This window comes from Acipenser ruthenus, chromosome 34, assembly GCF_902713425.1.
Source record: "Acipenser ruthenus chromosome 34, fAciRut3.2 maternal haplotype, whole genome shotgun sequence".
Taxonomy (NCBI): domain Eukaryota; kingdom Metazoa; phylum Chordata; class Actinopteri; order Acipenseriformes; family Acipenseridae; genus Acipenser; species Acipenser ruthenus.
The window spans coordinates 5,347,269-5,361,509 of NC_081222.1; the positions used below are offsets into that span (position 1 = coordinate 5,347,269).

General features: G+C 45.5%; 1 protein-coding gene across 5 annotated transcripts in view; it reads left to right on the forward strand.

Moving 5' to 3' along the window:
* Positions 1 to 14,241, forward strand: part of LOC117965550 (mitochondrial adenyl nucleotide antiporter SLC25A23-like) — a 102,111-nt gene that overhangs the window by 70,161 nt on the left and 17,709 nt on the right. For all 5 annotated transcript variants that reach the window (XM_059007234.1, XM_059007233.1, XM_059007237.1 and 2 more), the window contains 4 exons: positions 5,944 to 6,096; positions 6,436 to 6,543; positions 6,781 to 6,948; positions 8,304 to 8,454. In XM_059007234.1, the coding sequence (XP_058863217.1) occupies positions 5,944 to 6,096; positions 6,436 to 6,543; positions 6,781 to 6,948; positions 8,304 to 8,454 (580 nt within the window). The remainder of the gene's footprint in view (positions 1 to 5,943; positions 6,097 to 6,435; positions 6,544 to 6,780; positions 6,949 to 8,303; positions 8,455 to 14,241) is intronic.

Below are 14,241 nucleotides of genomic sequence, written 5' to 3' on the forward strand. Positions count from 1 at the left end.
ACTTCAACGAAGCTAGCAGCCTGAGAGTGAACACAAGGCCGCTGAGGGACTTAACGAACACCACGGCTGAGTGCACAATATGTGTAAATAGCAATTACTATAGTCATATAACATAATTATAATATAATTATGGGGCTCCCAAGTGGCGCATCTGGTAAAGGCGCTCTGCGTGGAGTGCAGGATGCGCTCTATAGGCTGGACTTCGCCGGTTCGAGTCCTTGCTATTCCACAGCCGGCCGTGGACGGGAGCTCCCAGGGGGCAGCGCACAATTGGCCGAGCGTCGCCCGGGGGGAGGGAGGGTTAAGTCGGCCAGGGTGTCCTTGGCTCACCGCGCACCAGCAATCCCTGTAGTCTGGCCAGGCGCCTGCGGGCTTGCCTGTAAGTTGCCCGAGAGCTGCGTTGTCCTCCTTGGGTGGATTTCGACAGCTAAAAATGAATGTGATATCTCCTTAACAACAACCAAAACAATATTACAACAACTACAGTAAGACACTGCTAGGTGCAAGTTTGAAACTTGAAAATTAGAACTAGTTTTAATATTTTTTGTTGTGCAGAGAAGGGCAGAAGTATATGGTAATCATCTATTGACATAGAGTAATTGTATATGACTGGGTTGACAGAAACAAACTTATTAGCCTGATAAATTTCCATTGTTGAATTATGTATCTCACCTGATAGATTCGGTCATTCGCACCGCAGCCGTACGCACGTTACACACTGTTTGTGTACCTTTGATTTGCAAAATTTCATCTTCATAAGTGTGTACTCGCATGCAACGGTCCAGATAAGAGGCGTACCTGCCGTTTTTACACGTTAAAAAATGTAAAAATAGCAATTTTGCTGCACAGTTTGTCTGCCTCCCCTAAAACTTCCACTAACAACTACATTTCCCAGAATACAATGTTTTCAGTTACTAGGAAACTGTGCACAACAAAAAACTGCCCAACAAAACATTATCCAATCTCATTTACACTAGAAGACAGCAGTCAAGATCCCAGAAAGTGGCAAAGTCACTAATATATATATATATATATATATATATATATATATATATATATATATATATATATATATACACACACACAGTATTTGCCCCCTGTCTGATTTTCTGCATTTTTTCACATTGTATTTGGTCAGATTTTTTTGTGGGTTTTAGTAGTATATAGAGGGAGTCTGAGAGGAAAATGACACCAAAGTTTGGTGCTTCTTTCATTTGTTTGGTGTGCAAGGTAATCAAACATGCAATCTTCAGGTGTGAAAAAGTTATTGCCCCCCTGTGGCTGAGTGCAGTTGAGTGGCGTGTGAGGTGACGTCACGAACCAGGAAGTAACAGAAACCAAACAATGAATGGCAGATGAAACTGCCGTGCTACGGCGCTCAGTGTTTTTATTAAGTTATAGCAAAACAAAAGATTTAAACAAAACGAAACACTACAAAACAAAAAGGCACATTGGCCAAACAAATAAACAGAAAGACGTATATTTAAATATAGCAATTGTTTTTGACAGTTGTTTTTTTGCTCTCCTTGCTCGCTCTCCCGTACTCTCCTCTGTACACTCTCCTATTTAGCGCGGACAGCTGGAGGCTTTTATATTCTACAGCTGTTAATTATCTTATTACCCCTCGGCCACAGTCTGTACGAGTTTAGTAAGGATGCATAAAATTTAAAAACAAAAACAAATACGAAAAAAAAAACAATAATACAAACAATAACAAAACAGTGCCAAATATATATATAGGGGCGGGACACTCCGCCACACATGCCCCCCCTTGTGCGCAGCACGCATGGCCTTTTCGGCCACCTCCCCTCTTAGTCCCCAAAGTCCCAGCCCAGGAATAGGGGCAGCAACGGGCCAAAGGTGGCGGCCATGGCGGGATGTCCTCCTCCTACCCAAACAGCTGTAGCGTCCCGGTAGACCGCGCACAGGCTGGCTCCTCCGGCCAAGGAGATTTTGGGGCTCTGACCACAATTTCTCCTGCTGCGAAAGTGCGGCTGGGGAAGCTGGTCTCCTGACCTCCCCCACCTTCTTCGTGGTCGGCAGCTCCACTTCATGGGGCTCCAGCCACATTATTTCCGGCCACATGGCAGGACTGGTAGTGACCCCAGGTGAAGCAGAGCCCTCGACGACCCCAGGCGAAGCAGAACCCTCGACGACCCCAAGCGAGGCGACGGCAGCAGCAGCGGACCCTCGGGAGGCGACGGCAGCAGCAGCGGACCCTCGGGAGGCGATGGCAGCAGCAGCGGACCCTCGGGAGGGGAGCCCCTGGCCATGGAGTCGGCAGCGGGAGCTCCACTTCTCCCTCGTACCCTGTAACTGATGGCTCCACAGGCGATGCGGAGCAACAGGCAACCCCAGGCGATGCGGAGCAGTAGGCAGCCCCAGGCGATGCGGAGCAGCAGGCAACACCAGGCGATGCATGTCAGGCATCCTTAGGCGGTGCGAGGCAGGCATCCTTGGCCGGTGCGAGGCAGGGCAAGAGCAGTCCTTTCCATGGCGGTGGTGGTGGAACCAGCAGGTATTCACCCTCTGATGGTTGAGGTGGGAGTGATAAGATGTCCTCCCATGGCGCTTGAGACGGAATCAGCAGGTATTCACCCTCTGCTGGTGGAGGTGGGAGGGGCAAGCAGTCCTCCCACGGAGGCTGAGGCGGAACCAGCAGGCATTCACCCTCTGCTGGTGAAGCTGGGAGTAACAAGCTCTTCTCCCACGGCGGTTTAGACGGAACCAGCAGGTATTCACCCTCTGCTGGTGGAGGTGGGAGTGGTAAGCAGTCCTCCCACTGCACTTGAGACGGAACCAGCAGGTATTCACTCTCTGCTGGTGGAGGTGGGGGCGGTAAGCTGTCTTCCCACGGCGCTTGAGACGGAACCAGCAAGTATTCACCCTCTGCTGGTGGAGGTGGGAGTGGTAAGCAGTCCTCCCACGGCACTTGAGACGGAACCAGCAGGTATTCACCCTCTGCTGGTGGAGGTGGGGGCGGTAAGCTGTCCTCCCACGGCGCTTGAAACGGAACCAGTAGGTATTCATCCTCTGCTGGTGGAGGTGGCGGAGGCAGAGGCAGCTCCCGCTGCTCTGCTCCTGTTGGTGGAAGCAGTGGATGTGGCGGAGGCAGAGGCAGCAGGTATTCTTCCTCTGCTGCTGGAGGCCTAGGTTCTGGACCTGTGCCCCCCCCCCCCCCCCGGGCGCTGGATGCATGTGCTCCCCCCTTCTGGATGCTCGCACTCCCCCCTTCTGGGCGCTGGATGCATGTGCTCCCCCCTTCTGGACGCTGGATGCTTGCGCTCCCCCCTTCTGGGCTCTTGATGCTCGCGCTCCCCCTCTTCGTATTGCGTGGGGCATATGGCCAACGTGTGCCCATATGCCCCACAGCCAGGGCATAACTCTGCCACAAGGTTCGTAATATAAACCTCCCAGCCACCATCCCCGACCTCCTCCTGCTGTTGCTGCGGTTGCTGTTGCTGCTGCAGCTTACCTCTCCCCCTTCTCCTCCTGCTCCTTCTCCCTGTCTTTCTCTCCTGGGCTGGTTCCTCCTCCTCGTCCTGGAAGGGGCAGATCACTACCATGTGCCCATACCCCCCGCAAGCAAGGCACCAGCCTTGGTCCTCCAGACCACAGAGGAGGTCCTCCAGTTCCCCGCAGCCGTTTCTCCAGCTCCAGCCTTCCATTATTTCATTTATTTATTTATTTATTTATTTATTTATTTATTTATTTATTTATTTATTTATGTGTTTATTTATTTTTTCAAACACAAAAAACACTTTTTTGAAGAAAAAAAAATGCCCTTTGCTGTTCCTGGTCCAGCTCCAGGAGGCGTTGTTTATCCAACTTCTTACACCACATGTGGCCGAGTGCTGTTGAGTGGCGTGTGGGGTGATATCACGGACCAGGAAGTAACAGAAACCAAACAATGAATGGCGGATTAAACTGCAGCGCTACGGCGCTCAGTGTTTTTATTAAGTAATAACAAAACATAAGATTTAAACAAAACGAAACACTACAAAACAAAAAGGCGCATTGGCCAAACAAATAAACAGAAAGATGTATATTTAAATATAGCAATTGTTTTTGACAGTTGTTTTTTCGCTCTCCTTGCTCGCTCTCCCGTACTTTCCTCTGTACACTCTCCGCTTTAGCGCGGACAGCTGGAGGCTTTTATATTCTGTCCGAGGGGTTAACTAGCTGTTAATTATCTTATTACCCCTCGGCCACAGTCTGCACGAGTTTAGTAAAGATGCGTGACTGTCAGCTAATTAAATAATCAGTAGCTGATCAGTCACGCATCCTCACAAGGTTTTTAAAATCTAAAAATAATAACAAATACGCAGCGCTTTTATCCACGCTGCAAACAATAATACAAATAATAACAAAACAGTGCCAAATATATATAGGGGTGGGACACTCCGCCACACCCCCCTAGTTAACTAAACCCAATTAAAGGGATAATTAGGGTCAGCTGTTTGAGTACTTTGGTTAACAACCAGGCCTGATATGGGCCAGCCCTGTCCAATATAAATCTGACTAACTTTGGCCCTTACCATCAGAGTGAAGTTGTCAGCACACAGGTTCTAGAGGCACATCATGCCACGAACAAAATAAATTCCTGAAGACCTCCGGAAAAAAGTTGTTGTTGCCTATCAGTCTGGAAAAGGTTACAAAGCCATTTCTAAGGCTCTGGGGCTCCACCGAACCACAGTCAGAGCCATATTGTCTAAATGGAGAAAGTTTGGGACAGTAATGAATCTTCCCAGGAGTGGCCGTCCTGCCAAAATCTCTCCAAGAGCAAGGTGTAAAATTGTCCAGGAAGTCACAAAGAACCCTAGAACAACATCCAGAGATCTGCAGGCCTCTCTCGCCTCGGCTAAGGTCTGTGTTCATGACTCCACCATCAGAAAGACACTGGGCAAAAATGGTATTCATGGCAGAGTAGCAAGGCGGAAACCATTGCTCACTAAGAAAAACATGAATGCTCGTCTCAAGTTTGCCAAAAAGCACCTGGATGATCCTCAAGAGTTCTGGAACAATGTTCTATGGACAGATGAGTCAAAAGTTTTTGTCAGGAACTTTTTGGCCGACATGGGCCCCGTTATTTCTGGTGAAAACCAAACACTGCATTCCACAGTAAGAACCTCATATCATCGGTCAAGCATGGTGGTGGTAGTATCATGGTTTGGGGATGCTTTGCTGCATCAGGACCTGGACGTCTTGCCATCATTGAAGGAACCATGAATTCTGCTCTGTATCAGAGAATTCTACAGGAGAATGTCAGGCCATCCGTCCGTGAGCTGAAGCTGAAGCGCAGCTGGGTCATGCAGCAAGACAATGATCCCAATCACACAAGCAAGTCTACATCAGAATGGTTGAATAACAAGAAATTTAAAGTTTTGGAATGGCCTAGTCAAAGTCCAGACCTAAAGATGTTGAGATGTTGTGGCAGGACCTGAAACGAGCAGTTCATGCTCAAAAACCCACAAATGTCACTAAGTTGAAGCAGTTTTGCATTGGGCCAAAATTCCTCCACGCCGCTGTGAGAGACTAATCAATAACTACAGGAAGTGTTTGGTTGCAGTTATTGCTGCTAAAGGTGGAGTAACCAGTTACTGAGTCTAAGGGGGCGATTACTTTTTCTCACTGGGGCGTTGCATAACTTTCTTGTATCAAATTTTTGTGTTATTTGTTCACTCAGGGTCCCATTTATCTAATATTAGGTTTTGGTTGAAGATCTGATAACATTCAGTGTCAAAAATATGCAAAAATGCAGAAAATCAGACGGGGCAAATACTTTTTCACGGCACTGTGTATATAATGTCTAATATTTCTGTACATTTGCTACCATAACTCTTGCAATGCTTGTATGACTTGTCATGCCATGAAGACTATTTGAATTAGAATTTCTTCTGACTCCTGTAGTGACTCGTTTACACTGCTCCCCCTCCTCTCCAGGTTCACGGTTCGAGGGATCGCAGCCTGCATGTGCTGAGGGGTCTGCGGGGGATGGTTGCGGAGGGGGGCTTACGCTCGCTGTGGCGGGGGAACGGAATCAACGTTCTCAAAATCGCACCCGAGTCCGCCATCAAGTTCATGGCCTACGAGCAGGTGAGTGGCCCTCGACAGAGCTGCAGCTCCCGGGGGTTCACAGACCCTGAATTAACCCAATGAGTGAAACAGAGTGATGTTATACAGGGTTATAAAAGAAAGTTGTTGAGCACATTGAGGAAAGACTTTTAAAGTCAAAATGTTTGTCATTGAGTTTACAGAGGCTTTTTTAGGATCTGTATAAATAATCTTAAACGAACACACTGTAAGATGCTCCTGTGCTACAGGGCAGGGCAGGGCAGGAGTGTGTTGTGTTGTGTTGTGTTGTGGTGTGTTGTGTTGTATTGTGTCCCTGTGCTATTCTGAGCTCTCTGTGTCTCTGCATGTTTCTCTGTGCAGATCAAGAGAGCGATCAGAGGCAACGAGGGGACGCTGCGGGTGCAGGAGCGCTTTGTTGCGGGGTCCCTGGCAGGGGCCACAGCACAGACCATCATCTACCCCATGGAGGTAAGAGAGAGGCAGCCAGCCTTGTGTCTGTCTATCTGTCTATCATCTACCCCATGGAGGATAGAGAGATAACTTTGTCTTGTCTGTCAATTACAAAAGGACGAATTTCTAGTGCATATAAATGCTGTAAATGGTAAGCATCTTATTTATTGTTAATCATTGTTAGTCATCGGTAATAATTGTTAGTTATTGCTATAATGGCTGTTAATAATTGCTGTTTTCCCTGTCCTCTCCCAGGTGTTGAAGACACGTCTGACCCTGCGTAAGACTGGCCAGTACTCTGGCATGTGGGACTGTGCTCGACAGATCCTGCGCAAAGAGGGGGTGCGGGCGTTCTATAAGGGGTATGTCCCCAACATGCTGGGCATCATCCCCTACGCAGGCATCGACCTGGCCGTGTATGAGGTGCGCCCCAAAACCCCTACAGGGAGACCGTATAGAATTGTACAAAAAAATACATGCAAAGAGTAAGACTGGTAACATAAAATAAGTTTGGTTTGCTAAAATTAAGTAAGCTGACTGCATAGCAGCAAATACATTTAAAAGGAAAGAGAGCGAGGGTTATACAGACTGTACACAACACAGCTCCAGTTGTGTATGCTTGAACAGTTTATTTGCTCTTTGCTTATTTGTACTGTCTTCTACCAAAGAGTAGCCCCTGGTGGTCTCATCAAACCTATTGAGAACCTTCAATGCATTAGTAAGACCTCACCTAGAATATTGTGTTTAGTTCTGGTCACCTCGTTACAAAAAGGATATTGCTGCTCTAGAAAGAGTGCAAAGAAGAGCAACCAGAATTATCCCGGGTTTAAAAGGCATGTCGTATGCAGACAGGCTAAAAGAATTGAATCTATTCAGTCTTGAACAAAGAAGACTACGCGGCGATCTGATTCAAACATTCAAAATCCTAAAAGGTATAGACAATGTCAACCCAGGGGACTTCTTTGACCTGAAAAAATAAACAAGGACCAGGGGTCACAAATGGAGATTAGATAAAGGGGCATTCAGAACAGAAAATAGGAGGCACTTTTTTACACAGAGAATTGTGAGGGTCTGGAACCAACTCCCCAGTAATGTTGTTGAAGCTGACACCCTGGGATCCTTCAAGAAGCTGCTTGATGAGATTCTGGGATCAATAAGCTACTAACAACCAAACGAGCAAGATGGGCTGAATGGCCTCCTCTCATTTGTAAACTTTCTTATGTTCTTCAATGGGATACTGCACTCACTTCAGTGGGATACTGCACTACAGTGGGATACAGCACTCACTTCAATGGGATACAGCACTCACTTCAGTGGGATACTGCACTCACTTCAATGGGATACAGCACTCACATTAATGGGATACAGCACTCACTTGGGGAGCTCAGTGCGACATATGGGCAATATTTTAAAAGCGATTTCTATTTTTTAAAGGAATTTTTTGGAAGGAAAAAAAATCATGTTGATGCTAAGAAACAAAACACTGCAGAGTGTTTTAAGAGGACTTGAAACAATATTTAATTTAGCTGTTTGGTTCAACCTTTGTGAGACATTCTACTATTTTTTTTGAAAGCAGTACTTAAAGACTGAGTAAAAGCTTTTTAAAATAGTTGGCCCTGCAGGGCCCAAGTCATCCATTGGACTAACACCTCTCTCTCTCTCTCTCTCTTTCTCTCTCTCTCACTCTCACTCTCACTCTCACTCTCACTCTCTCTCTCTCTCTCTCTCTCTCTCTCTCTCTCTCTCTCTCTCTCTCTCTCTCTCTCTCTCTCTCTCAGACCCTAAAGAATGCCTGGCTTCAGAACTACAGCCACAACTCTCCTGACCCAGGGATCCTGGTTCTGTTAGCCTGTGGAACGACCTCCAGTACCTGCGGACAGCTCGCAAGCTACCCCCTCGCACTGATCCGCACCAGGATGCAGGCGCAAGGTGAGCAGGGACACAGACACTGAGACGCAAAGACACTGAGACACAGACACAGATACTGAGACTGACACAGACACTGAGACAGACACGGAGACACTGAGACACAGACACATAAGAACACAAGAAAGTTTACAAACGAGAGGAGACCATTCAGCCCATCTTGCTCGTTTGGTTGTTAGTAGCTTATTGATCCCAGAATCTCATCAAGCAGCTTCTTGAAGGATCCCAGGGTGTCAGTTTCAACAACGTTACTGGGGAGTTGGTTCCAGACTCCCACAATTCTGTGTAAATAAGTGCCTCCTATTTTCTGTTCTGAATGCCCCTTTATCTAGTCTCCCATTTGTGACCCCTGGTCCTTGTTTCTTTTTTCAGGTCAAAAAGGTCCCCTGGGTCAACATTGTCTATACCTTTTAGGATTTTGAATGTTTGAATCAGATCGCCGCGTAGTCTTCCTTGTTCAAGACTGAATAGATTCAATTCTTTTAGCCTGTCTGCATACGACATGCCTTTTAAACCCGGGATAATTCTGGTTGCTCTTCTTTGCACTCTTTTTAGAGCAGCAATATCCTTTGTAACGAGGTACCTCAATATTGGTGGAGCACGGGCACCACAGGCCCATATAACTCGCCGCCTATGGACACAGAGACACTAAGACACATATACTGAGAGAGACACAGAGACACTGACTCACTGACACTGAGACACAGAGACACTGACACTGAGACACAGACATTTAGACACTGACTCACTGACACTGAGACACAGACACTGACTCACTGAGACACAGACACTGAGGCACACACTGACACACAGACAGACATGCAGAGACAGACACACAGACACAGAGACACTGACACACAGACGCAGAGACACTGACATACACACACTGAGACACGTGTTATGAGACTCAATCTCTTACAATTACAACATTAATTCTGTTGTCATTATCAATGATTATTAATAAAGTATGAGTAAGACTCAAATGACTCATAATTGAAAGTTAACCAGGCATCGGTATATGACTCCTTCAGGTGGTGGATAGGAGCTCAGCGTGTCTCATAACTACCCTGACTGGCTGACCATATACTAACCTTGTAGTGCGCAGGTGATGCAGTGCTCAAACAACAACAAACAGTGTTCACGGTCCCAACAGTTCTTTAATTGTTTTCATGGTTTGGCAAAGTTAAATAATAATGCTGGGAACTACAAAGCAATGTGTAGTTGCACAGGTAAGCAAAACAGGGTTTCAGTCCTGAAATAATAACACAAGAATACAGGCACGGCTCTGCGTCCTTTCTCGCGGTGCTCCAGTGCTGATGGTGAATACATTTTGTGACTAGTGCAGTATTTGGAATCTGGGTTTTTAATGCTGGCTGGAACAGCGAAAGCTCCCAGTTGTTAGCCGTCTACTAAATACAAATGGAGTGATTAACAAAACAAATAGAAACACTCACCATTTCGTTATCTTCCCCTTTTTGGATGGCCGACTTCCGACTGACCCTGGAATGAACTATCAAACTATCCAGTCCGGGGCACACTGTTCCTGTTATACCGTGCCCTCACAGGTCAGGATTGTTGACTCTGATTCATTTGCTCTCTGTCACAGCCCCTTAACTGTTACCTTTTATCTATTCTTATGAAATTGGCCATAAAACAATTTCCATCAAACAGCTCATCATGCTTCACCCAGCGGTCACCTTATGATATATACCACAGGTTAAGTACAGGTCATTGTGCTTCACCCAGCGGTCACCTTATGATATGTTCCACCCAGAGCTATAAAACTCTGCCACCCCAGTTACTGGTCCACTTAGTATAGTTGATCATCACATTTCTCTGCACACACAGACACTAATACCCCATTCACACAGAGTCACTAAAACCCCATTCACACAGAGTCACTAAAACCCCATTCACACAGAGTCACTAAAACCCCATTCACACAGAGTCACTAAAACCTCATTCACACAGAGACACTAAAACCCCACTCACACAGAGACACTAAACCCCCATTCACACAGAGAAACTAAAACCCCACTCACACAGAGACACTAAACCCCATTCACACAGAGACACTAAACCCCATTCACACAGAGACACTAAAACCCCATTCACACAGAGACACTAAAACCCCACTCACACAGAGACACTAAACCCCCATTCACACAGAGACACTAAACCCCACTCACACAGAGACACTAAAACCCCACTCACACAGAGACACTAAACCCCCATTCACACAGAAACACTAAACCCCCATTCACAGTCACTAAAACCCCATTCACACAGAGTCACTAAAACCCCATTCACACAGAGACACTAAAACCCCATTCACACAGAGACACTAAACCCCATTCACACAGAGACACTAAAACCTCATTCACACAGAGACACTAAAACCCCATTCACACAGAGACACTAAACCCCCATTCACACAGAGACACTAAAACCCCATTCACACAGAGACACTAAAACCCAATTCACACAGAGACACTAAAACCCCATTCACACAGAGACACTAAAACCTCATTCACACAGAGACACTAAAACCTCATTCACACAGAGTCACTAAAACCCCATTCACACAGAGACACTAAACCCCATTCACACAGAGACACTAAACCCCCATTCACACAGAGACACTAAACCCCCATTCACACAGAGACACTAAAACCTCATTCACACAGAGACACTAAAACACCATTCACACAGAGACACTAAACCCCATTCACACAGAGACACTAAAACCCCATTCACACAGAGACACTAAAACCTCATTCACACAGAGACACTAAACCCCATTCACACAGAGACACTAAAACCCCACTCACACAGAGACACTAAAACCCCATTCACACAGAGACACTAAACCCCATTCACACAGAGACACTAAAACCCCACTCACACAGAGACACTAAAACCCCATTCACACAGAGACACTAAACCCCCACTCACACAGAGACACTAAACCCCCATTCACACAGAGACACTAAACCCCATTCACACAGAGACACTAAAACCCCATTCACACAGAGACACTAAACCCCATTCACACAGAGACACTAAAACCCCATTCACACAGAGACACTAAACCCCACTCACACAGAGACACTAAACCCCATTCACACAGAGACACTAAACCCCATTCACACAGAGACACTAAAACCCCATTCACACAGAGACACTAAAACCCCATTCACACAGAGACACTAAACCCCATTCACACAGAGACACTAAAACCCCATTCACACAGAGACACTAAACCCCATTCACACAGAGTCACTAAACCCCACTCACACAGAGACACTAAACCCCACTCACACAGAGACACTAAACCCTCATTCACACAGAGACACTAAACCCCATTCACACAGAGACACTAAACCCCATTCACACAGAGACACTAAAACCCCATTCACACAGAGACACTAAACCCCACTCACACAGAGACACTAAACCCCATTCACACAGAGACACTAAACCCCATTCACACAGAGACACTAAAACCCCATTCACACAGAGACACTAAAACCCCATTCACACAGAGACACTAAACCCCATTCACACAGAGACACTAAAACCCCACTCACACAGAGACACTAAAACCCCATTCACACAGAGACACTAAACCCCATTCACACAGAGACACTAAACCCCATTCACACAGACACTAAAACCCCATTCACACAGAGACACTAAACCCCATTCACACAGAGACACTAAAACCCCATTCACACAGAGACACTAAAACCCCATTCACACAGAGACACTAAACCCCACTCACACAGAGACACTAAACCCCATTCACACAGACACTAAAACCCCATTCACACAGAGACACTAAAACCCCATTCACACAGAGACACTAAAACCCCATTCACACAGAGACACTAAAACCCCATTCACACAGAGACACTAAAACCCCATTCACACAGAGACACTAAAACCCCATTCACACAGAGACACTAAACCCCACTCACACAGAGACACTAAACCCCATTCACACAGAAACACCCCACAGGCAGTCCTTGGAGTTTCTGTTCGTGCCACTGTCTTTTCGTATGAACTTTAAAGTGTGTTAAAATGTGCAATCGACGACTGTTTTTATGGTAAACTGTTTTAAACCTCTGTCTTTTTATGCTTCTATAACATCAGTATCAGTCTGATGTAGTTTGTGTGATCACGGAGATTTATTTATATATTAAATGATTTTACACGTCAAAATGTCGTCAATCTTTAATCAAAATTAAAATGTTTCAGTAATATAATGACATGCTGCATCCATAATATTATTAGCAGGGCAAGTCGTATTTTATACATTTTAATATTAGTATAGCTGTACCCTTACTACCTGCTGTCCATACTGTAGTGCTTCCCAAAACAAAAACACCTCCAAAAATGCAAGATAACATTAATACGAAACACATTTTGCTAGTTTAACGTTTGTTACACAAACAGAAATACACAATCAGAAATGTACAATCATACAATTCATTTGAAATTATTTATTTGCTGCTAATATATATTACAGCGATATCCACATTCCCTTATCTAGCATAATACTGTCGAATATATCCGATCTACATGTTAATGTAAATTATACAGTACTGTGCAAAAGTTGTGAAAAAGTGCTGTAAAGTAAGAATGCTTTCAAAAATAGACATGTTAATAGATTATATTTATCAATTAACTAAATGCAAAGTGAGTGAACAGAAGAAAAATGTAAATCAAATCCATATTTGGTGTGACCACCCTTTGCCTTCAAAACAGCATCAATTCTTTTAGGTACACCTGCACAAAGTCAGGGATTTTGTAGGCATATAGTCAGGTGTATGATTAAACAATTATACCAAACAGGTGCTAATGATCATCAATTCAATATGTAGGTTGAAACACAATCATTAACTGAAACAGAAACAGCTGTGTAGGAGGAATAAAACTGGGTGAGGAACAATCAAACTCAGCTAACAAGGTGAGGTTGCTAAAGACAGTTTACTGTCAAAAGTCATACACCATGGCAAGACTGAGCACAGCAACAAGACACAAGGTAGTTATACTGCATCAGCAAGGTCTCTCCCAGGCAGAAATTTCAAGGCAGACAGGGGTTTCCAGATGTGCTGTCCAAGCTCTTTTGAAGAAGCACAAAGAAACGGGCAACATTGAGGACCGTAGACGCAGTGGTCGGCCAAGGAAACTTACTGCAGCAGATGAAAGACACATCATGCTTACTTCCCTTTGCAATCGGAAGATGTCCAGCAGTGCCATCAGCTCAGAATTGGCAGAAAACTGTGGGACCCTGGTACACCCATCTACTGTCCGGAGAAGTCTGGTCAGAAGTGGCCTTCATGGAAGACTTGGAAACAAGGCCAAGCGACTCAACTATGCACGAAAACACAGGAACTGGGGTGCAGAAAAATGGCAGCATGTGCTCTGGACTGATAAGTCAAAATTTGAAATATTTGGCTGTAGCAGAAGGCAATTTGTTCGCCGAAGGACTGGAGAGCGGTACACGAATGAGTGTCTGCAGGCAACAGTGAAGCATGGTGGAGGTTCCTTGCAAGTTTGGGTCTGCATTTCTGCAAATGGAGTTGGGGATTTGGTCAGAATTAATGGTCTCCTCAATGCTGAGAAGTACAGGCAGATACTTATCCATCATGCAATACCATCAGGAAGGCATCTGATTGGCCCCAAATTTATTCTGCAGCATGACAACGACCCCAAACATACAGCGAAAGTCATTAAGAACTATCTTCAGCGTAAAGAAGAACAAGGAGTCCTGGAAGTGATGGT